We start from the raw sequence: 25933 nt of genomic DNA, 5'->3' as shown, positions 1-25933 counted from the left end.
CCCTCAAATTATTGAGGGAAAGAAAGAGAAGAAAGAAGGAAAATAAAAATATCACCTTTTATTTTCTCAGGCACACAAGTGATCTGGGATGTCAAATATCAAGAGATTTTACTGATTCACCCTTTGAGTTATCTATTTTAAATCTTCAGCTACCATAGAAAATAGTTTGCAGCAATCACTTAGCAATTCCAAAGTACCAAGTTATAATTTAGTTGTGAAATAAATTAACAGTTAATGTTCAATATGCACAGTTACCAGAACTCCTGAGTTTCAAATATCCTGTGGAACGGGTGATTCCTCTCCCTTCTTTAAAGGCTTTTAAACTTAAAGAGATGACCTTTAAAAAAATATATCCTAAATAGCTGATTACAACAGAAATCAGCAATGTCCAACCTAAACACCAAATCCTGTTATTTTGACCATTGTTCTGAAACAAAATTTATCACCAAAGTCATCAACCCAGATCGGTCTCACTGTCCCTGAGGTCCTCCTGAACCTTTCTTTTTCTCTGCAAACACCACTTGGATTTGAATAACGTGCATTTACCATGCATTTAAGGACTGACCTGTATCATCCTAACACATACCTATCCCCTTTCTCAAGCTAGTCCCACAAATACGGACGTAAGTAAGCCATAGCACCTTCCCCAAGAACAGTCCAAATCAGCATTGCACATTAACACACACAGAAATGCTGGGACATGCTGGTGGTGAGACCATTGAGCTCAGTTACAGCAAGGTAAGTAAGAGTAACTACTGAACTGAACTTCTCAAGGAGGGAAATGTCTTAAGGAGTCATACATTTGACCCTACCAAAGGAAAGTCATCTTAGACAGGTTTGCAGTTGGTTATAAAGTACATAAAACAAGACTATGGCAGGCTCGGAACAAATCTACCCAGTCCCTTTTGAACACAAAGTAAAAACACGTGTTCTAATGACAGAGATTTGGTTCTATTATTTTCATAAACCAACGAGTACAGATTTCAAGTTATTTCACAAATCAGATGATCAAATGAAAATGGACGTGAAAGCACTTAGTAAATTATTATGTACACATTTTTAAAATGATGTGCTGTTTAAAAATAATTTACGTGATAAAATTTGGCAAAGAGTAAACAAATCATTAACAATAAACCAAAAAAGTACGGAAAACTAAAAGAAAGGCCCAAAGAATTAAAAACAGAATCTTTCATCATATTGAGAAATTAGGTACGTTGTATGATTTTTAAAATGTTCATAAAGCAACTTTATACTGCTGTTTGAAAAATCAAAACATTTTATTTTAAAAATATACACTCTAGAACTGGAGGCATTATTTGGGCAACATACAAGGATCTTGTTAAATTTGCTGCTGCCATAAATCTGGGATGCAAGCTTAAAGATGGAGTGAATAAGGCATGGCAATGCTTCATACAGTTTATAGAGAACACATCCAAAATCCAGTAACCAAATTCAGCTATCAAACAGCATGAATATAATGGATTGTTGTTTACTTGGGAGGCTGGGAAATAATGAAGCAAAGGAAAATTGCAGCTTTAGATTAGTATTTTAGAAATAGCAAACCCATACTATTTTAAGTAAAAATGGATGATTTTATTATATAAAATTATGATTGGCAGAATACAGAAAAATTATTTCTCTTCTACCTTTACATATTTATTTTAAGTATGAAGTAAAATGCAACAATTGGAAGAACTCATTACAAACTACTAAAAGGTATTTATTCATTTGGTGAAATTATTCAAGTTACAAAATGCTAAGTAAATAAATGCACTTCAATAGACATGAAGTGTAACACAAGTCTGAAAGTAGTGATCTTAAATGATCCCTTTAACAAAAACTTATCAAAAACAAGAAACACAAGAAAAATATTGTCAAGTTAGATAGAAAAGAATAAATCAAGCATATTGTTCATTGGGATTATTAAATTAAAATTATTTTAAAAATAAAAACAAGTAATTAGGATAAAAAAAGAATAAGAATATTCTAGTACTGTATTTTTTTTCTACCAAGGAAAGAAAGAAGGATTTGGAGGCCAATTAAGTACTGCAGACCCAGCTGCTTCTTGGATCATTTGCACTGAAGTCTTGGTATAGACATGTAAATGAACTTTTCTATTATCCAAAGGTGAGAAAACAGACATGATAAAAGTAAGGAAATCGATTATAACTCCAATAAGGGAAAAAACTTATGCATTAAAATCAAATGCAATGTGTCTTTAACATAGGACTAGAATAATCTGCTCCCAAAGAATTCTTTTGCACTTTAGTGAATCAGGGCAAAGGTTTTACCCTCATGAAAGGGCAAATGGGAGTTCTCTGATAAGGTGGAATCTTCATAGCCAAAAAAGAGATACCAACCAGAAAATTTGCATTCGTATCTATAATCTGGGTTGTAAAAAAAAATTAGTCATCAAGTTCACAACTAAACCATTTTAAAAATCATAAGGTGATAGATGCATAATACATATGTCATATGAATCATATGCCAAATTATTGTATGATATACTCCTAAGTGCTATTAATAAATATACTCAATTCATGCTACAAGAGAAAGAATTGAGACTTAATTTCACATTTCAGAATTCCTGAGTCTTATCAGAGAAAAACAAGTACCAAAAAACAAACAAAATAAACCCACTTTATAGTAGGGTAAATAATACAAATTTGGGCATTAACAGTGTATTTCTAGTTTTAAAGCTGAAGACTATGGGGACAAATATATTTGTAACTCAGTGGACTGATAAACATGATTTTAAAGCTTAGTTTTTTTAAAAGGCGATTTGATCAAACAAGGCCACCTGAGTGACATCTTCAATGATGGTAAATCCATCATTTTAAAGGATTAGATCTTTTATCTCAAAGCCTAATGATGAATATAAAAGGAAAAAGAAGTTTATTTTACTAAAACTTTTTAGTAAGACTGCAATGGGACAGCCCTTTGATGAAAGATCTGAGGAGAGTAAAGCCAATGTAATGGAATTAGAGCATGGGTTCTAATTTGAGCCACTGCCCAATAATTTCCCTTTTACTTTGCATATTCCACAGTGAAAATAAAAAGGTATCTTAAGAGCACTTCAGTCCCACAATGTAGGATTTAAGCTTGTGTGAACAGGTGTAAATGGCCCTGCAATGATGCTTGCAAAAATACATTCAACTGAAAGTTAATGTCTATATTTTAACTCATAAGGAAAAGGGAAGCAAAGTGGTCCTACTTAAAAAACAAAGAAACACTATCTTTTCTGAAAAGGATAAAGAACATCTAAATAATATCATACATTTAAAATTACATACTCTTACTCATCATTATAAGTAGGGAAGATGCTTACAACTTTTCATGGACTTTATAAATAAAGACACTAAGCAGAAAAATATTTGGGTTATTTCTCTGTTCATAAGTACCCAGAAAGAAAACAATTAAAAAACACTAAAGTGCAGACCTATAGGCCACAGAGGGCATAGTAAATGATAAAGAGGTGCAGCCCAAATTTGCATCTACATGTACACTTACATATCCAGAAAACAATTCTTCCTTTAAAAAAATTGTGCAATTTAAAAACTAGTCAGTTTTGTTTGTGCCGTATACAATTAGAACTTGTCTCTGCCCACTGGTAAGGTGACCACTAGACCTTGGACAGCACACTAGCTCTTGACAATCATACATTTCATCAGTCATACAATATTGATTCCACCTCCAGAAAACGTTAGGGTCCTCTTGTTGTAGAATGAAGAGCCACTGGTATTTGGTTGATTGCCTTTAACCAGAGAGGTTTTCAGTTCCATTTCACAAGCTACAATAGCTGCATTCAATTCCACTTGAGCTCGATGAACTACATAAAACATGAGGCCTATACTTATAATAATCTGTGAATAAAAATAAAACATTACAGTTAACAATATTTTACATGGGGGAAAAAGGGAGAAATAAACCCGGTAAATATTTAGCTTAGAAATATCTCAAATAGGATGTTTCTCAGATATGGTCAGATAAGAATTTTAAATAGATTATACACAGTTGCCATCCATTCTTTCCTTGGCTTCGTCTATTGAGAGTAGAGGGCTAAAATCTGTAAGTCATCAACACAGGATATCAGGTTAACACAAGGCAAGCATACATCCCTTTTAGTCCATAAACATGATGTTTACTTGATACAAGTCAAACTTGTCTCTGTACCGAAAAGCTTCCTTCAAGGATTTAAAAAAAAAAGTCTACAACAGAGGTCTGACAACTAAATCTTAATTTAATTAATGTAGTATATCTTTGCATGACCATAAATGTCTATAGGTATTCCTAAGTCCGCTTAGAGAGAAGCACTACCATTTGCAAATGAACTATCTGGTGCAGCTAAAATGTAAAATATCAAGAACCACTTAAAAAATGAAATGCCAATAAACTTCAAAATAAATTAACAAGAGACCATGAACATGAAATTGTTTGTGCTTAGGGAAAAACAAAACAAAGGAAAACATGGTGATTGAGAAAAAAAATGCCCATCAAAGAGATGCTAGAAAAAGCACTGACATGAAAGTCAGGTGCTAGTCTTGGTTTAGCCACTCAACTAGTCATGTGATTTCACATTGTTATGTGGGGCTTCTGCTACTCTCCAATAGGAAGCTGTGGCCCCTCTTTATGTGTTAAGATGCTTTAACATTCTATATACAGTTCATTAAAATGTCTAGGCGGTACACATCTTCTAACTTCATTTGTAAATCAGTTCTTCAGAGTTTGGAGCAAATAGTCTCAGTGCAACAAGGTTAGAACAGGTGACCTTTAATGTCTCAGTAAGTTTCAAAGGCTGATCTATCCACAGTGACCCTAAGATATAATACTGTTTCAATTAAGCCTATGCATAATTTTAGCAGTTTTGTGGGAAAAATATTCTAAATATAAGCATTGAGGGTAGTGGGGGAAGGGCAGAGGCAGACATGTCGTGCCGGGGGTGGATTAGAGAGGGGAATTTGGAACTTGTGAAAGGGAGGCACTAGTAAATGGGTATTCATTATGCCATAGAATTCTGAACAAATTAGGTATTTTAAAGGTGGGCCTTCAAATCTTGTGTTGGTTCTATAACTATGTGAGCTCTCTTTAAAAAACAACCAAACAAACAAGATCTACTCACTGAAAACTCTCAGTCTGATACTTATCAGTGTTGTGATGACACCATGTGAAGTCATGGAAAGTACCTTAGAACTAACTTGGATGAGATGCTAAACTCTGCCTCAGACATGTTGAATTTGAGGTGCCGAACAGAGATCCAAAGCAATGCAGGGAATAGGTCCAAAGCTATGGAAAGAAGGCTGGGCTCAAGATGTGTATCAGGGAGTCCTTACACAAATAAACCTAACAGCAGCCAACTCAGGAATAAGATTTGCTAAGGAGAAAAGTTTTCAGAGTAAGACCAGAAAGCTTAGGCTAGAATCATGAGGAACATCAATTCTGGGGTGAAAAGAGGAAGAGATACTGATAAATGAACCAGGCAAGCAGAAAAAAAAAAAAAAAACAATCAAAATGGTAAGGGAAAAAAATGTTTTAAAAAGGCATGGTTAGCAGAATCTTAAGTTGCTAAGAAATCGAGCTAGATGAGAACTGGAAGGTGCATCTGATTTCAACAAAGTTGGTGATGACAGTCATAGAAAGTAGGCTTAGATCTAGCAGAAAAACTTCTCAGGTTCCCACTGAGGGTGAACTAGCTACATCTCTACATGGGACTTTCCCCAGAGGCCCTTCTAGACCCAGGGCCTGGCAATTTGTACAGAGTCTTTTTCCAACACACCACCTTGGTGTAAATGTAAAAACAAAAAACAAAACAAACAACAACAAAAAAAGAAACAAAAACCTGTTTTAGAAAGTTTCCCTATTAAAAAAAAGAATCAAAGACAAAAGGCATCTCTTCCACTATCCACTGGACAACAAGCTGAGAGTGTGAGCTGAACAGAGTGTTTAGTCGATTTCTTAGATGGAAATTGAGGGGTTCCCATTTGAAGGCTTCTGATTTTTCTGTTAAGCAAAAGAGATAATCTGTTGACACTGAAGAGGAACATGGGGTTAGGAATCAAAATTGTGAGGAGCTGAGATAGGTTTGCAATAGACATTGAGGCAACGGGGGAGTAGGAAGACAAAGGAAACAGTTGGGCTACGGGGCAATGTTGAGAAACCAGCAGAAGGTTTGCAACGATGAATTAAATATTACCAATCTGGCTGTATGACTTCCTGAAAACAACAGGTGCAAAGCATATCAAAACTTGGACTCATCCAGGGTTTTGGTTACTGGGTACACAGAAAAATACAGGGCATGGAAAAGAGTAACTGAATTGCGAATCCACAGAATCCAAGTTGGATTTTTGTACAAGAAATAGTTGTGCCTTCCTCTGAACATCTATTTTGTATTGTTTTAATTGTATAGACACTGGGTTCTATTTAGGTGGCTATAAAGTTCAGACGCAGATTCATGGCTTATTTCTAGCAAATATGAGAAGTCTCGTGAACACACTCACTCTACTTTCACTTAAGCTTCATCCTTTTTTGCTACGGACTTCCCCCTTCAGGATGACTTCTTTTTCCTCTTGTTTTATTCTCCTGTAAATCTTCTGCAAGCTGAATTAAATCCTTTCTGAAATATACTACGCTATAAAGTAACATCAGTAAATAAAACTGAGGCATAAATATGTCTTTACTTTCTTTGTTGTGATGGTTATTCTTGTTTTCATAAATGTCTGGGTTAAGAACTATTTGCCCTTTTCTCCTGTCTTGTATGCTAAACTTAAATTTGTCAGCTCAAAAAAGGGGTATGAAATCACTGGATTAAAAAGAAGATCCTACATTTTTAGAAGCACAACTGACAAATACATGAACTATTTTGTTCTATTATAACTCTACCAATTATAGTTCAATGATTTACTAAGATGCTCAGAAATATAAAGTATCAAATAGTGAAAATATTAGGAAACCTACTAATAATGATAAATTCTAATGACTCAAGCATAATATAAGGGGGGAGAAATATATTTCAAATGGATTATTCATTTTCAGGAAACTAGAAAAACATAAAATATACTTAAATTTATACTTAAAAAAATCTGAGAATGCAGGGTATGTTAGAATCTTATAGTACCGCAAGGTAATTAAAAACATACATTATCACGTAACCATAATGTATAAAAAGTTTAATATGTGATTAACATACTACATCAATAAAAATAAACCAACTATAATAAAAACCCTAAACCTAGGGTTCTTTAGAATATGTCTGTGTGTGTGTATATAACTTTGTAGAAAAAAGTAAAAAAAAAAAAATTCCCTGAATATCAAAAATATTACAAAATTTTTCATAAAGCAAGCCATTTAATTGATAGCTTTATTTACAGTTCAATATAAATACTCCTGGGCTCACTCTGTTTACTGAACTTGTACTACATAAGCACAGAGAAAATCAACTCTGGCTTTATTTATCATAATATTTTTAATACAATATAGTACCTTAAAAGTGGAGAATGATACACTAAATTTCTAATATGGTATCATATATTTAATAACATAAATTAAAACTAACAAGTTAAGGGATCAATAAGATGTCGGCTATCTCAGTGTTATCTGCTCAGTAAACTATGGTCCTAGTTTTGAGCATAGTTCACAGAGCCAACTCTGGTTGTTTATATCATGGTTCTACCCCTTGTAGCTATGACTTTACACAAATCGCCCTCCACTAGTGTGCTGATAAACTAGCTCGCAGAGATCAGAGGTAGGAATCTTGATTTGGAGCATCTGCCATTTTCCATGGTATAAATACCCTTGCCACGATCAATTTCAAGTTACCACTGCTGATGTCACTGAACACGAAGTTGGGAAGAGATGTATACACAATAGGCTGGAGATAATAAAAATACATACCTTCTAGCCCTTTGGTAGGGATTAAAGGAGCTTAAATATATGGCATATAAAGATCTCTAAGTTATTATCAGCATCTTACTAAGCCATCAAAAATTATGGTGATTTTATATATTGGTAAATCTCAGGAAGGACATGTAGCACAACCAAATAAATGAGTTTTTTTAACTCTTCCTGTTACAACTTAAAGGAATTGAATAAATATGTCTACACAGCTGGATTTTTCTCTCTTATCAACATTTTTTTATATGTAATCATATGTACCCTAAACTATATTACAATTCGCATGGCAATAACAATTCATTACGCTAATCTTATTTGTAATGAGATTAATTTGTAATCTTATTTGTAATAATCAAATTTGTAAATTTATAATGGAATACTTCAGATGATTTTTATAAAGCAATACTTTCTAAAAATTATTTTGTTCTACATAAAATTGTACTGGAAAAAATTTACATTGCCAGCATAATACTCTCAAAAAATACCAATTGGAGAGTTTAATAACCTGAAGATAAGACAAAAACCCAACTCTATCAAATCTCACTAAAATTATATTCAGAAGCATAGTATTAACAATACTTCACAAAACCCAAAATAGAGTGATGACTTTGAAAATCACTGCAAAAAGAACCTTATTTTTGTCATTCCCTTTTTAAAGAGAATTTTCAGGAAGTACCAATTCAGTTCTATAAACTTCCATATATCTACACAATTAAAATGTAAATGTCAAAATACGAAGTATAATCAAAAGAACAAGGAAAGACATAAAAAGGAAAAATCTTCCTAAATTATTTTCAGTGAAATCTGTTTTAAATCAGTAATGCCATAGAAAAAGGAAATTAAAAAAAAAAAAAAAAAGAAAAAAAGACAACCCTTGGCCTTAAACTCACCTGTAAACAAAAAACAAAATATCCACTAACACTCTGTTCTGCAATGACATCTTCCATTGTCCGCAGGGTGGTACCCAAGTAAGAATTCAGAAGCTGGGTAGGAAGCAGTCCAACCGAAGATGCCATCAGATAGTTGGGTAAGGAGAGATCAGTAATCTAGAAGAGCAGATTAAAGGAACTGATTCATTATCAAGTAAAATTTCAATTTTACATAAAACTGTGTGTACAAGTCTTGTTAGTAGTTTTTCCAAGGGAGCTGAAACATTTACAAAGCATTCCAATTTTCTTAAATGATTATAAAGGGAATACATGCACAATGTAGATTTAGAATGAAATTCGAGTGTAAAGAAAAAATTTAATATTCTATGATTCTCCCACTGAAAGACAATATTTGTGACTATCTTTTTTCTTCAATGTAAATAAAATGTGTACACACAGATCATTTTGTAAAAACAGTTTTGTAAGTCTTCCTTATGTTATTTAATAAATCTTCATAAGCATACTTCAGTGGCAGTGTGGTTACCGGGCTTTGAAGCCAAATAACCCCATGATGGCATGTGAGTTCTGAGAATTCAGTGAACTACTGTGCATCCGAGCATCAGTTTTTTCATCTGTAAAATGAGGGTAATAACCAACCTTACACTGTTGTTGTCGAGATCAGAAATATTTGTACAATGTGTAGCAAATGAATAGCACATGACTGACACTCAGAAAGGATAGACATTATCATCATTATGTAATTATACTACCACTGTGTGGATCTAGCTCAATATAACCATTCTTCCGCTATAGAATATTTAAATTGCTTATTGTTTGTCTATCTGTGATTATTTATTTATATTTTTATTATAAATTTTTAAAAAACTGATGAAAACCTTTGTATATTAACCTGTGTACGGGTGTCTAAAATATTCCAACAAAACTCCTCCTCTGTTATTCATATCCTTATGTGATCTTTTCCCCTAGAATGTGGTTTGGATCTGGTGCTTACTTAATAGCAAACAGCCTCTAGCAGAAGTGAGGAGATGTTACCTTCAGTATCAGGTTACAAAAAGAGTAGAACTCCATCTTTCCCTACAGCAGACAGGCCATATCCTAAAGTAGCTTGATGGAGAATGCCGTGTGGCAAGGAACTAATGTCTTAGCCTACAGCTAGCCAAGACCTGTGGCCATGTGAGTAAACCTGGAGGCAGATAATCCCTCATCCACATCTTGTCTATAGTCCTGGCCACCACTTGATTGCAGGGTTTTGAGAAAACCTAAGTCAGAAGCACCTGGCTATGCTCCACAGAAACTGGGAGCTAATAAATGCTTGCTTTTATTTTATTTATTTATTTTATTTTTTAAAGTCACTCAAGTTTTGGAGTGTAACACAGGAAGAAATGACTAATGCACTATGTATCTCCATTATTTTAGGACAGATCACTAGGAATAGAATTATTGGATCCAATAGTAAAGCCTGTTTTTCCAAAAAGTTCACACTGATTTATGTATCTATCAATACATAATCCATGAATGTGTGTTTCGTCATACTCTTACCAACTCTAAGTATTAAATTTCAATCTTTCCTAGTCTGATGGAGCAAAATTGGTATTTCATGATTGTTTATCTTACACATTTTAATTTTTTATATTACTTTTAAATATACATTTTCTTATTTGCATTTCTTTATGGCTTTCCTTGTTCATGTTTGTCCATTTTTATTGGAATGTTAAATTTTTTAATTTATTCGTAAGAGTTCTATAAATAGTAAGGGCAACCTTTGTCTATTATACTTGGCAAATATTTCCCACTATTTACTCTAATAATAATAATATAATATATATAATATATAATATAATATTATAGTATAGTATAAATATATTCCACTAAAATATTTTCCAAATATTTTCCACTAATGTCCCTTATATTTTATGTTTTGACATACACATTTCAAAATTTTTATATAATCAAATATTATCAATCTTTTCCTCTGATTCTTTTCCTTTGTTTTTTTCTTTAGCTTTAGGTCTTTTTAGGTTTGTTTGTTTTTTTTTTTAAGATTTTATTTATTTGTCACAAAGAGAGAGAGCACAAACAGGCAGAGTGGAGGTAGAGGAAGAAGGGCTCCCTGCTGAGCAAGGAACCCTGATGTGGGACTCAAACCTAAGACCTGGGATCACAACTGGAGCTGAAGGGAGCCACTTGATCGACTGAGCCACCCAGGTGTCCCAGATCCTTTTTTTTTTTTTAACGTGTATTTCTTTTCTGATTCTATTTTCCTTTTTAACATTTACCACTTATCCCTTCTGGAATTAAAGGTAAGGATATAGCCTATTCCTCCCCTTCTCCAAGAGCCAATTTCCCTAGCAATACTTACTGAATAATCAATAACTTCTCCTATGATTTGCGATGTTTACTTGTTACAAATAAAGTAATTATATATAAAGAGTCTATCTGGGGCTCTAATAATCTCCACTGACATCTTAAATCTTGTATTGAAACCAAATTGTTGCAAAGACTATCAGTTAATATCTGACAAAGAATTCCCTATCCTGCAAATCCTTTCATTACTCTTCTTATAAAACTGCCATAACTATTCATACCTATTTGTTTTTAGAGATAAGTTTTAGGATCATTCTGTCACTCAAAAGAAAAAATCAGTACATTTTATATTGGGACTATGGTAAATTTATAAATTAATCTGGATAGAACTGAAATCCCCACAATATTCAATATTCTTATCCAGAATGTATCTGTAATTACTCAAAATCTTTACATCTCTTACTAAGTTTGATGGTTTTATTTATATAATACATTTCTTATTCATGTACCTTTAAGCATTTGTGGTTTTGTTGTTGCTAGTGCTATTAATTTTGGAAAATAACTTTTCTATATATCCCCATCTAGGTTTACTAGTATGCAAGAAAATTATTGGACACTTTATTAAACTTTTTGGGGGGGCTGATGTTAAGATCTGGTATTTTAAGAGTAACCTACAGTTATTCTAACTACACTCTAATCTAATCATGTAAGCCCTATTTTCAGTAAAGCTACATTCATCTCCACTCACAGATGATTAACTCGAGATACAGCACTGCTGGTTTGGAAAGAATACTACTGCGAATGGTTAACAGTTTAACTCAGCAACTGTTGGCTCCAGACTGCCCATGCAAGATGTTCTGGTTGGTGCCTGCAAGAGACGGAAGGTAAGATACAACTCCTACCTCAAAGGGTTTACACTCTGACAAAGACACATCAACTACCTCAAAAACAGGCAGTAAGGGATTCTTGAGAAGGACTACGTGTAGAGTGTTAAAGAGTAATCAGGGATTAATATTAGCTGCAGGAATAGGGGCCAAAGGGCAACCATGTGGAAAAAGAGGCATTTGAAATGGACTCTGAAAGCCAAATACGGGTTTGGCAAGCAGAGACAGGTGGGATGAGGAAGCTAAGGTGTTCTAAGAAGGGAGAGACTGAACAGGGACAATAGGGCACAGGATGTACCAGTGAGGTTGGCAATGGGGTCTGGATTGTTTAGAGCACACGCAAGGGAATCCTATACAGGACAAGGCCTTAGGGTGATACTTGTTAGGGGCCTGGGATGAAAAGGGAAACAAGTCTGTACCTAGTAGAAAAGCACTAGAGAGTCTAGTCAAGAAATGAGGTCAATGAGAGGAAGAAAGGCTCCTCTGTCAGTTTGGGGTAGTTATAGAAGGGGCCACTCTTTAGAATAAATATGTCAAAAGTATAAAATGAGTACATATGACAAAAAATGAATTATAAAAATTACTGCAGTTAATAATAAAACATTACAGGTTTTGGAGGCTGTTAATCTTTAAAGTAAATATTTCATTTCCAAAATGTCAGAATGCAAAGCTTCAGTCCATAGTCTTTAAATGTAATGAAATTTCTCCAAGTAAAACATAAAATTGACATTCACATGGAAATCAGGAATATCCAAATGGCGATATTAAGAACTGATCTCATAAATGTGAAATAACTCTACGACTCAACTCTTTAACAAGACCTTTGTCCAAAGGAGAAATCAAATATCACCAAACCTTTTATGACAGAACCTCATCCTAGGGAAAAAGCAAGTGTTACTGTTTATACATATACCCTTTCTGAAAAGCTGTGTATCAAAAGAAAGTAAAAAACTAATTTTGGCTAACTGTTTTAAACACTTACACTGGAGTGTCCAGTAATTTAACCAGTACAGCAACACAATCACATACACACACATTTTTCAGCTAGTACTAACTTTATTAAGATAAACAGTTCCAAATTATTCCAATACACCACTTCCTGCATGCTAAGGTCCTATTCAGAAACTGTACCTGGCTCCATTCTTTGAAAAACGTAATAAATTTAGAATACTTATTCCCAAAAGACCTATCCAAGCTTCTCTTCCCAATAAGTTCTCACCCATCAACTTCTTAAAAATCTGTCTGCTTGTCCTTCTTGCTGCAAAGACATTGAATGTGAGCGCAGAATATTATCATTGGAGTTTCTGCCTACAACGTCCTGGGATCTTGGCTCAAGATTGTTTTCCTACTCCAAAGAACTCCTAGAAATCTCAGCCTGCGATGTCATTGCTGTCTTGTTGCTCAGTCTCTGTGATCATAGAACTCGAGAAAGAGTTTCAAGGATGGTGTTACCTTGATTGCCATCCTCCCATGCTGTTAATACTCTAGAAGCACCATAGAGGCATATACATTCTCAGTCCTAGACGTACTGTGCTTTCCTTGGAGATGGAATTCATTTCTCTGGGCTTGTATGGGTTAATGTAGGACATGACCTTATACCAAATAAATCCTGAAAACAAAGAGCCCATTCAAGGGGCTGGGGGGGGGGCGACAAAAGAAGACGAAGAAGACGACGAAGAGAAAAAGAAAAGGAAAAATGCTTAACTCAGAAGACCTAGAGCTGACTGATCTTTGGGGCAGACAGTAAGAGAACTTCTATCTTCAGACGGATCACTCAGATGCTCCCGAAACCCGAGGCCTGTTGTCCTCTACTGCACAGCACAAAATTCAGCTCACCAGGCAACCCCTCCACTTTCTGAGTTTCCAGCTGCTTATATAATGGCTTTACTGGATTTTCTGGATTTAATTTAATCCACTAAGAAACTATGTAATTTTTACACAGAATACCTTGACATAGACCTAATGAAGAATATAAAGAGGATCTATCTGTGTTTAAAAGAACTCAGATTAAAAAAACAAAAAACAAACAAACAAAAAAAACAAAACACACACACACACACACACAAAGAACTCGGATTTTATCCACAGTTTTATGAATCTAATATTAGTTTCAGCAAATTATACTTTCCTAAATTTTCTTGGCTTATACAAAAACAATGCTGTTTTATTGACAAAGTTGCAATTAAGGTAAATTCCAATTAAAAATATATTTAATAATATTATATAGAAAAAAAATCATGAATCCCCAAAATAATTTTTAAGAAAGGAATGGCAAAAGGAAATGAAAATGAGTACAGTTCAATCTTTTCATCTAATTACTACTTATTGATAAACTGTGTATATACATATCCTCAAAATACTATTGATATTTCAGAAACAGTTGCAAATGGCAACTAGAGCTGACCCTTGAACACCACGGGTTTGAACTATGCAATTCCACTTACACATGGACAGTACACTCTGCACATGTATTTCTCTTATGATTTTCTTAATGGCATTGTCTTTTCTCTAGCTTAGTTTATTGTAAGAAAACAGTAGGTAATGTTATTTGTATACAATAACATACAAAATATTTGTGTATTGACTGCTTATGCTATCAGTAAGGCTTCTGGTCAACACTAGGCTAAAGTTTTTTGGGGAGTAGATTTCTGACTGAGCAGGGGTATGGTGGGGGGTCAGTACCCAACCCCTGCATTGTTCTGAGGGTCAACTATAGTTGTCACTTCCAGAAATACAAAAATTTCAAAACCAGTATAAGAAAAGACATTAACTGCCCATTTGCCCTTCCTTCTCCTTCCCTCCCCAAAATACCTCTCCCCATGTCCCCAATCTCAGTTTCCCTAGTTAGACACCTCAGAAGTCAGTCACACAGCTCATTCTTCCCTCATTCCCACGTCTACTCATCTGCCCTGTCTTTCAATGCCACTTTCTAATACCTAAGAAATCTACCTACTGTCTATTCTGTTCCCAGTCTCTCCTCTCTAGTCTGGACACGGACAGGAGACCTACCTGCACTCACCACCTATGCTAAATCCTGGAGAAATCTTTTAAAAATCTAGATCTAATCCTGCTTCACTCTTACTTCTGCCATCAGAATACGGTTCAGGTTCACTTCCACAGGCAATGCGCTTCGTGACCCCAACTCTGATTTCCTCATGCTTCATGTCACATTACGTTCCAGGCACATCAAAATTCTCTTGTTCTTAGAACACTCCTTGCTCTCTTCCTTCTGGGCCTTTGCACAATGTTCCTTCTGGCAAGGAAACTCATATCCTTCCTCCCACTCCTCTTCCTTGGGCAAAAGTCCTAAACTTTCTTTGACTACTCAGTCATGGACATCTCTAGCAAAGCTTCCCTGAGCTCCCAGGTCTGCATTAAGAACAGCTTTCAGGTTGTCTGAGAGGACACTAGGCCGTCCCCATCCCCTTCACACTAGAGAGTAACTAAAGATTTCACCACCTGTTTGCCCTTCACCTCTTTCCCAGACTAAAAATTCTGTGAAGAAAAGGACCTCTCTTGTTCTTTATTGTCTTTAGCATGATGCTTACTATATATTACGTTCTAAATACATGCTCATTGGATGTTGACGATATAAACAACAAAATTGTTTATGAATGTTGAGACTTATAATAATTGTCAGTTTATAAACAGGTGAGGATGCCAAGTCCACTTGTAATCAGTTGTTCAGATATTGAGAACACCTTCACCCACCCCCCAGAAGGAAAAAATCTTAGAAATGAAAATTACCAGCAAAATTTATGCCATACTATACCTAGAATGTTATTTCCACTAGACTGTAAGCTCCTTAAAGAATCTGGGATGAACTTTGCCTTGTTCATGGTTATAACTCTAGCATTTAGAACACCAGTGGGCACAAATTCGGTAACTACCAGTTACTTACTAAGTGAATACTGAATGAAGACTAAAAGCATTTCCAGTAACCTCTAAGGTCAACCTAATGTCAAGGTTGAGACCCTCTGGCTAAGGGGCGACTGTGAAAGTACTAGGAAAAGTCTTGCTACTGGGGAGAGCAGACAAGGCAGAGGCTCGGAGAGAAGAGACCCACTCCAACAGCCGAAGATGCCTGCGATGTATAGGCTTCTACAGACAAAGATGGTTAGGTCAGTAAGTCTACCTACAAAGTAGAGGCCATTTTCTTATATACAGACCTTTTCATTAGTTCAGTGTACCTAAATTAGGAACTGCTTTTGATGGTTAATATTTAGGGGGTCACTGATCCATCTGAGAATCTGATTAATACACACACACACACTAACCCTTTTCCCCAGAAAACACACACACACACATACACTTCACTGAATATACTTTCTGGAACATAAATTAAAAAGATTTTATTTGTAGAGTTGAAAAACTATAGGCTAATTACTTTTACTCACCCCCCCAAGAATTTATCAAATGCCTTCTATACATAGACCCAGCTGTCAGCAGGGAAAAAGATAAAAAACCAGAAAAACCATAGTTGACTGTGTCCGTTTTATGTCATTCTATACCATTTGTAATGACCAAAATGCCCATTACAGCCAGTAAAACGTGACAAGAATCATTTATAACATTTACTCACAATGTTATATAAGGAAAACACAAGAATTCATTAATGTAAAGACTACAAAAATAAACATTAAAATGTTAATGATAGTTTTTTCTTTGTGCTTAACTGTATTTTTCCATTTTTACAATGAGCACTGCTAAACAAATACTGTTGAAATAAGTTTTAATAAAACCGATTTGCTCTTAAAGAATTTTTTAAAAATCTGGATAAAGGACAATAAGACATACTGTATGTATTATTAAGATACAGTAGGCTAAAAATACTGATCTGTGAATCGTAAGCCCACAGATGAGGCATGAAAAACACAGAAACTAATGAGATAACTGAAGGTGCATAAAGAAGGGTAAAGTTTTGAAGAAGTCATGGCCAGTTGGACTCAGTGGCACTGTGAGGCCTAAGGGTGTGGGCTGAGGTGGCATCACATTTGTTAACTTGGCCATCACATCTGCTCCTTCAGAGATAAGACTCCAAGGTCCTTCAAAACACACACTGATCTCTGTCTTGCTATTCTCTCCAAACCGTACCAGTGGCAGTGGATCAGGACACTTAAGAGTGAGAAGGAAGGACCGTCAGGTATGCTGTCACAGTGATAAGCACCATGACCCATCAACTATGTCTGATTCGATGTCTAGAGCTATAATACAGAATAAGAGTTTAGGATGAGAAAACATTTTTATAAAACATACAATCACCAAACTATTAAAAAACAGGGGGGGGGGATGTTAAATTGTTGCTCAGAACATTTGCCTTCTGAAAAGCAAACTATGAGACCTTGTCTCTCCCCTTACAAATAAGAAGACTGAGGGGGCAGATCATTAAATGACTTCATCAAAGTCACACAGGAGCGGAGACAGAACTACAGGCCCCCAACGAGTCCATGAGGCTAAGGCTTTACCATACTTGTGGTCTTATGATCACCAGCCTGTCAAAAACTTTAACTGTAAAATCAATTTCAGTTTGTGAACTAAACTACTAAAACTTTTCTTTCTCTTGATTACTCAGTGCAAACCTGAGGAAAATTCATTCCTTAAATAAGCTCCAAGTTCGTCTTTAATCACATTTTGCTGTCATTTAGTTAGTATATCAGTTTCACAGCTCCCTGCCCCTCCCCAAACCAACAGAAAATCTTTCAGTTGCTTTTTTTAACCTATTGTGGGCTCATAAAAATAGCTAAAGTAATTAATAGTTTGCTAACACATAATTCTTTAAAATGGTTCCACTGAAAAGAGAGCCAGGGTGATAGGGACAGGCCTTGCACTTTCAAATTTACTCATTTCTATTTTGTGTACATTCTACTCACAGTACCCATGTACTTACTGCTTTTGTTTTCAAAAAGATAATTTTGTTAAATACAAAGGTAAGTAAGCTATACAGGAGAGCTTAGCAGCTTTAGGCTTAATGGCTGTTTTATTAGAGTCACTGCTGAAGTCCTAATGCAAACTTTTCCTATAGTACCAGGCAAGACATAGCCTAAGTTTTGCAGCCCATGGGGTTTCTGAAAAAGGAAAGGAAAAAGGGAAACCTGAATTTTCAAAGCTACAGACAAGATTTGCTGTTTGAATCAGAAATATCGTGTCTGTTTCCTAGAATGCTGAGGATTAAAGTGAACACATCAAAGAGCATTTAGTAATTGAGGAATGGCAAGAGGCAGGGTACAGAAGTATCTATGCTGTGAGGGTTTGGAATTTATCCTGAGGGGAAAAGAAAACCCATTTGAGAGTTTCCTGCAGGGGAATAACAAGATCAGATTTACATATCAGAAAGAACTTTCTGGAGAGAGAAAAAAATGGAACTCCTTGGCTCAGAGGCAAGGAGACCAGGTGGGAGGCTGGCCGAGACACCTGAACCAGAGTGATGGTAGGGGGTCACACAGACGTGTTCGGGAGTCAGGATCCATAGGGTGTGGATGATTCCTTGTGGGGGATGAGAGAGAAAGGAGGTAATCAAATGACAGTGTCATGAAGACTGCTACCAGACAGCCCAGTTCTAGCTCCTTCCAGGCATCTGCGTGACTCTTTTTAAGTTACCACTGGCCGGGTAACTCGTTCAGGCCAGTAAAAAGTGAGATGATTTCCAGATGAAAGCTTTAAAATTCACCACATCCCAGTAACCAAGTAAAAGACGGTGGCTCTGTCAGCCTGGATCCCAGGGTAAAAGGGATCTAACGCAAAGGTTCCCTGCCCCTTCCCCAAACCACGCTGACCTGAATCTGTGTCAACAGGTAAGCAAACCTCTACTTCCCAGCTCACTGAGATTTAGGGGTTTCTACTACAGCATAACTTAACCTGTCCTGACTGGAGCTGTAAGAAATGCTCATCCTAGACGAGTGTCCAGATAAGAACAATACTGAGAAAAACGCACAAACTGTAAGTCTGTAAATCTGTCTTCATCGGCAGATGTCTTCATAGGCAGATGTCTTCACAGGCAGCTACAGGTACAAGATTACATTAAAAACAGCGAGCTTTAACTACTTCCCAGCCCAAAAAAACAGGTGCATTTTTTTTAAAGGAAAAAATTTAAATATGTACTTGGGGGAAATTATATTTCTTATGATCTAATAATTGATACTATGAGATGTATGGACTTTTTTCTTATTTCAACAGTTTCAAAATTGGGTAGTGTCCATTTGCCTATCCCTTTTTAGAGCACATGGAAAAAGCAAAGAAATATGGTTAATAAAAGACACAAAGCAAAGGAGAGCCCCTTTCCTTCTATATTTTAACCTTTACAGTCATCTCCTGTCTCTAAAATGTAAATACCACTACATGCACCACTAATAATGATAATGACTGCTAACAATGGCAGAATTGACTATGTGCCAGGCAATACTTGAAGTCTTCACTACACCAGGTTTTTTTAAGATTTTATTTATTTATTTGACAGAGAGAGAGATATCACAAGTAGGCAGAGAGGCAGGCAGAGAGAGGAAGGGAAGCAGGCTCCCTGCTGAGCAGAGAGCCCAATGCGGGGCTCGATCCCCATGACCCAGCCTAAAGCAGAGGCTTTAACCCACTGAGCCACCCAGGTGCCCCTACACCAGCTTATTTAACTCTCATAACTCAGCATGGACTAATCAAGGACTATTTCTAAAGCCTATGCCTCTCATGATCACTACACCTCACTTCCTCTTTAAGGTAACTCAGATAAACTTCTTTAATCAAGGGCATTACGAAAATGATTTTTTTTTCTTTTTTTTTTTTTTAAATATTTCATTCATTCATTTGACAGACAAGAGATCACAAGTAGGCAGAAAGTAGGCAGAGAGGAGGAAGCAGGCCCCCTGCCGAGCAGAGAGCCCAATGCGGGGCTCCATCCCAGGACCCTGAGAGCATGACCTGAGCTGAAGACAGAGGATTAACCCACTGAGCCACCCAGGCGCCCCCGAAAATGATTTCCTTAATGGAATAGAAGTGGGGTGGCGGGGAGATCTTTTAAAAGATGGGAAGAAAAGAAGAAAACATAAATATGCCTGGAAAGTGAGTAGCTGTGGGCAGTCAGAGGGGTATGGGGATAGAAAGGGTGGAGGTAGAATGAAGTTTTAGAGCAGAAAAGAGAAAGTCAGACTAAAACAAAAATCAGACGAAACTAAACTTTCTTTTCACCCACATACCCTGGGTGAATTTAGTAAACTGTTTTGGTTGAAAGAGCTAATAAGCAGATTGTTAAGAAGAAAAAAATAAAATGTAACAGACTCTGTTTACTGGCTCTACAAGCCACTCTACTTACAGCTATGAATACGAGTATTAGTGTGACACATATTATCACCCATCCTGCTGTCAAACCGCAGCTTCCATTTGCTAGGTAAGTGACCCCGAACAAGTCCCTGGAAGGCTAAGCCTCTGTTTCTTCCTCAGTAAAATTAACTAATAATGAGACCATTTTCCTTTTTTTTTTTTCTTTCTTTACTCTTGACCCCACAGCACCAACTTGAGTTGCCTCTTGTCAAGTGCGGTTTCAACTATATAATTACCTTAAGTTATTTCCAAGCACAAAGTAAAACTTCTAATTCACATATTTAATATGTTAAAAACATTTTTTAAAAACTGTCTCACTTATTTTTCATGATTTTATTCACTGATTTTAGAGAGAGAGGAGGGGAAGAGGGTGAGGGAGCAAGAATCAAGCAGATTCCCTGCTGAGTATGGAACAGGACATGGAGCTCGGGGCCAGGATCCTGAGATCAGGACCTGAGCCAAAACCCAAAAACTGAACACTTAACTGAATGAGCCACCCAGGCTCTCCAAAACTGTCTTATTTTTAATTAAACATATATAATGAGTCCTTACTATATACCCAGGACTACAGCAGCTATTAAATATACAGTGGACCATAGTGAGTGCTGCGAACTGTGTGAAAACCTGGCGATTCACAGACCTGTACCCCTGGGGATAAAAATACATTATATGTTTATTTAAAAAAATTTTTTTTCTTTAAATATACAATGAAGAAATAGAGCCATGGGTTGAGACCCTATCCTCAAGCCATAGTGCAGACTTCTACTTTATCATTTATTTAGTACCCAGGTGACCCTGGGTAATAACAACGGTAATGGTGACCAAAAAGAACACATATTTGCTAAGCCAGGCTCTACTGCAGGTATTTATCTTATGAAATTGTCTGAATGATCCTACGAAGTAGGAACCATTTCTCTTCCCATTTTGCAAATAAGGAGCTGACCAGAGAGGACAAGCAACCTGACCAAGGTCAATAGATTCGATGCAGAGAGTAGAGCACTAGTCCTATGCTCCAAGCTGTTAAACAAGTCTACACTATATGCATAAATACATTCTGCAGAGCTGGTTTAAAGATTAGAAATAATATTTGGAAAGAGCTTAGGGTAGTAAGCACACAGTAAGTGAACAAGAAAAGGCACAAGGATACAAGCTATACTGGAGAACAAAGCAAATATTCAGGTTCCTTAGTCCCAACTCTCTTCCAAAGTCTTAGAAAACTTGATCTATTTTACCCAAGGCTGGATCAAAGTTCATGTTTATACTTAATACTATAAGTTGTTGTGAAACGGAAAAATTTAAGGCAAAAAACTACCAAACCACCATAAACACCAAAACTTCTCTCTACCTAAAAAGACAGTTACCTATTTCCATGCCTCCATAAGCCTCATTCTAGTCGTTGCTGCTGTTGATTAATATCAACATGAGACTTGCAAAAGGCACTTAAAAGAAAGAGAAAAATTAAAAATTCTTAATTTCATCACAAAAATGGTTAAGTTGGTAGAATTATTATTATTTTTTTTAGATAAACTGCTAGTTTATTCAAATTGTTTATCCTGGTGGTTACGGCTTGTTAGAGTTATATATTGGTTTGAAAGCAATTCGTGGTGATAAAAATTATTCAAACTAATGAATAAGGAGATATTTGGGCTTTAAAAGGATTACCACACTCCTAAAATACCAATCTTTACCTTTTAGGAATCAGTGGTTGGAATTATTCTTAATACAAAACAAAACGAGAAAGTTTCTAAAGACTAACAATATTTTGAAAACAATACAATGTATCAGAATCACTAACATAACATACCTATTATGAAATGTTTATACACCTATATATGTATATGTACATACATATATAGATGTACATACTTATATACCTATACCTATGGTTTTGAGCGCTGCATCTCTTTACTTCCATATCACAGTTTTATTTAAGTCAAGCTGAAGGGCTGAGTTCCTGAAAATCGCTGTATGAACCCTTTGTAGTTTACAATCATTGACTCTGGGGAACTCAGTCATCTAGTTCAATGCCTTCGCCTTAGAAAAGAGGAAAGCAAGGACACATAGGGTTAATGATGTGGTCCAAGACAAGAAGTTTGTAAAGACCTCATTCCCTTCTTCCAGGCAGATGGTCTCTTCCACTAGCAGTATTTCTACTCCTCAATCAGTTGCAACGAGCTAGAGAAAATTAAATAAATAAATAATACAAGGCAAAAAAGAGTGTAGAAGGTGTGTATAAAGAAAAATATATGCTTACTAAGCAAAAGATTATCTGTCCTATTTTGTTTTATTCCCTACCTAATGATTTCAAATTGCAGTTCCTCCAAAGAAAAATAAACAGGAGGATTTCCCCCTTTTGCACTGTATTAAAGCAAATTACTTTGTGAAGAACAGGCCTATTAAAGTTTTAGGAGACTATAATATGGAGTCGGAAGCTACCCCTCCCACTGTTTACCCAAACACTTCCTTCAGCCCCACGTCGTTAAAAACTTGAGTTAAAACCTTGGATGCATTTTTGCAGGCGAGAGAGCTAGGAATGTGAAGCCTTCACTCCCTGACTGTTGCCAAAGCTGCTACAGAAATAAGATGACAAATGTTTAAAACGGACATTTTCATCCATCTCCCCTCGAAGTTAAAAGGGCTCTTCATTTTTAGTCACACTCATATGCCAAAAAAGAGTAGTTCTTTCTCTACCACGTCTGAGGCCCCGATTTAAGATTTGTTTTATTTGTATGAGATTTCTCAGCGTGCGACACAAAGTGATTCTAACTCCTGTTGTCAATGTCACTTCTCTGCTGGCATTTATCTGATGGAGCGCCCTCCCAGGGCCGTCACAAGACCGCTAGAAACAGTCTTGGAAAGGGATGGGGGACAGCGGGACACCACTCACCGAGAACACTGCATTCTGAAGCCCAAAAGGTATGGGGGTCAGTCTGGCCAGCGCCACCACTTTCAGGCCGCTTCCTCCCTCCACGACGCGAATAACGGCGCTCAGTTTCTCGCTGCTCTGGATCCTGGCGGCCACCCAGGCAGTGAGCAGCCGCTTGCAGACCACATGGGCGATGAAGGTGCCGATGAGGACGCCCACCACCATCAGTCCCATGCCCAGCACGAAGCCGTACAGGTAGCCGGCGGCCACGTTGAGCACGATGTAGCCCCAACCGCAGGGGAACGAAACCACGATGAAGCCCACGACGAAGAGCAGGACTCCCAGCAGCGAGTCGAGGCTCTCCACCCAGAGCAGGAGGTGCTGTAGGTAGCGGCGGACCAGGGCCAGGGAAGCGAAGCACAGCGCGGCCAGCACACACACCAGCACGAGGCTCCGGCACCAACAGGTGCTGCCGAGGCAGCAGCAGCGCCAGTTTCTCACCTCCGCCACGCCGACCACCACGCTGCCGCCGCCGCCGCTCCCGGGGCAGCCCGCCAAGGCCCCGCCCGGCGCCGGCAGCTCCGAGGCCGCTGGCGGACCGTGGCGCTCCAGATAGGCGCCGAGCAGGGCGCCCGAGGCAGCAGCCGCCGCCGCCGCCGCGCTCGCCCCGCCTCCGCGGGGGAGGCGATCGGCCGCGTCGTCCCCGCCCGCTGCCCGCGGCAGGGCCCAGCGGGCCGGCGGCTCGGTTCGGCCCTGGAGGGCGGCGTGCTGCAGGAGCCGGGGGAGTGCCTGGAGCAGGCTCCCGCCAGGACTCCACATGCCTCGGCCGGCGCGGGCCCTCAGCCAGCCAGCCCCTCCGCCGCGGCGCCTATCAGGCAGCGGCCCTTCATGGCGCCCGGTACGCCCTGCCTCGACTCCCTGCGTCCGCTCGGGGGGCAGGAGAGGGCCCGGGGTAAGGGCGAGGACTCAGAGGCGGAGGGACGGGTCCGACCGAGAGTGAGAAAACTCTGGACCCAGCACCGGCCGGGCCCGCCCCTTTTCGGCCAGAGAGGGTGGGGGCCTCGGCGCGGGGGCGGGGCCTAGCGTGAGCGGCATTCTGGCCCCGCCCCCCCGACGCACAGTCGGGCAAGCGGCGGGGATGGTGAGAAGGGGGCCGGTGGCGGCCGCGGGGGCGGTCTCGCGCTGGGGCTGCTGAGGGGAGTTGGTGGGAGGAGAGAAGGATCCGAGGGGACGCAGGTACGGGAGAGGGAAAGAGGTGTCAGCGAAGAAGTAGAGAGTGCGGTGAGGGGCTGGGACCAGGCGCGCTCCCGACCTTTCCTGGCGGGCGCGCGCTTGCCTGCGTGTCAGGGCGCGCGCTCTCCCGCCGCGCGATCCTCGGACCCAGTCCCAGTCCGCCAGGCTGCTTGGATCCTTGCCCATTGGTCGTTTCTGCAGTAACCTCAGATTCAAGCGAACAGCTTGTGGGACGCTCACATCCACAGCTCTTTAGGCGACACTGGAGGAAGAAGAGTTCTTCATTTGCTTTGAGGAGAATTTGCTAATTGTTACCTCCCCAGTCCCCATGCGGGTATCCTTCTGGAGATCCTTCTCGAGATGGAGTAATTAGGTAGAAAGGCCCACCCTTGACAGAATGCCCTTTCTGACCCAGAGGTCCTTTACCAAGTGCTAGACACTTGGACTAGGGACTTCTCAAATAGATTCATGGAAAGGCTGTCAAAAGGCTTCTCGGACTCTCTTGCTGGTTTCTTATCCACCTTTCCTCTTTCTGAGTTTACTGTAACCCGGGTCCTCTTTCCTTCTTTTTTAGGGTTGGTTAGACCATCTCATCCACACCCATAACTTTGATCCCACCATATTTCCCTTGTTCTGATGACCCCCAAGCCCGTCCTTCCTTTGTCCAGCCTGTGGACACATGCGGGTGCAGTTCCTGTAGGCGCCTTAAACTTAGCATGGCTTGCTCCATGGCAGCTTGGGCTCCAGTGCAAAACATTTAGTGTGGGAGTGGTCAAGTCATTAGCCTCTGAATCTCAGGGTTTGCGTTTAAATCGCAAGATATGAAGATATGAAGATAAAAGAACAACTTGACATAAACTTGTGAAGATTAAATAAAATACAACTGATCCTTGAACAACAGTGGTTTGAACTGTGAGTCCACTTACACTCAGATTTTTTTCTATATACTACAGTACTGTAAATGAGTTTTCTCTACCTTAAGATGTGCTTAATAACCTCTTTTCTGTAGCTTATTTTATTATCAGTATATACTGCGTAATACATATACAAAGTGTGTTAACCAACAACTCTTCATTGGTAAGGCTTCCAGTCAGCAGTTTGGGAGGCAGTCAAAAGTTATATAGGGATTTTTGACTGTGTAGGGATCAGATCCCCTCATTTTTCAAGGGTCAGCTGTAATAAAGTAAGATGCTTGTCCGTATGCCTGGAATCAGTGTTCAACTATGTGGAGGTTTCTATAATTAAAAGTATCTTCCCCACAAGACCTGCTCTTCCTTTTGAGTTTCTTATTTCAATGGATGACCTTCTACCACTTGCCTGCACAATAACTGACCAGGACACTTTGGGTCCTTACTGATCAGGTTCCTGCTGCTTCATGCCATTCCTCTTAATCCACCTTGGTTTGGCTGAGTCAGGAAAAGTACCTCAGTGATGTCAGACACATGCTTCTTCCTTCATCTTTTCCAACTGCTGTGGCCCACGTGGAGGAGCAGCTCGTAATGCATCCTCATTTAGCTAAAGTTTTACTTCCTTTCTAGAAACTTTCGAAACTACCTTCCCACCAG

General features: G+C 38.3%; 1 protein-coding gene across 1 annotated transcript; it reads right to left on the bottom strand.

Annotated features, from left to right (window-relative positions):
- Positions 1–43: 43 nt before the first annotated feature.
- Positions 44–24135, bottom strand: TMEM64 (transmembrane protein 64). Its single transcript, XM_004766988.3, has 3 exons — positions 23157–24135; positions 8778–8933; positions 44–3863 (listed from the first exon to the last, which is right to left on the bottom strand). Exons 1-3 carry the CDS (start codon positions 23952–23954, stop codon positions 3672–3674), a joined length of 1146 nt encoding a protein of 381 aa, XP_004767045.3. The 5' UTR covers positions 23955–24135; the 3' UTR covers positions 44–3671.
- Positions 24136–25933: the final 1798 nt, after the last annotated feature.

This window comes from Mustela putorius, unplaced genomic scaffold, assembly GCF_011764305.1.
Source record: "Mustela putorius furo isolate JIRA1106 unplaced genomic scaffold, ASM1176430v1.1 tig00003846_pilon_pilon_pilon, whole genome shotgun sequence".
NCBI classification, from domain to species: Eukaryota; Metazoa; Chordata; class Mammalia; order Carnivora; family Mustelidae; genus Mustela; species Mustela putorius.
Note: the sequence above shows the minus strand (reverse complement) of the source record. Positions and strands in the feature narration are given on the sequence as shown.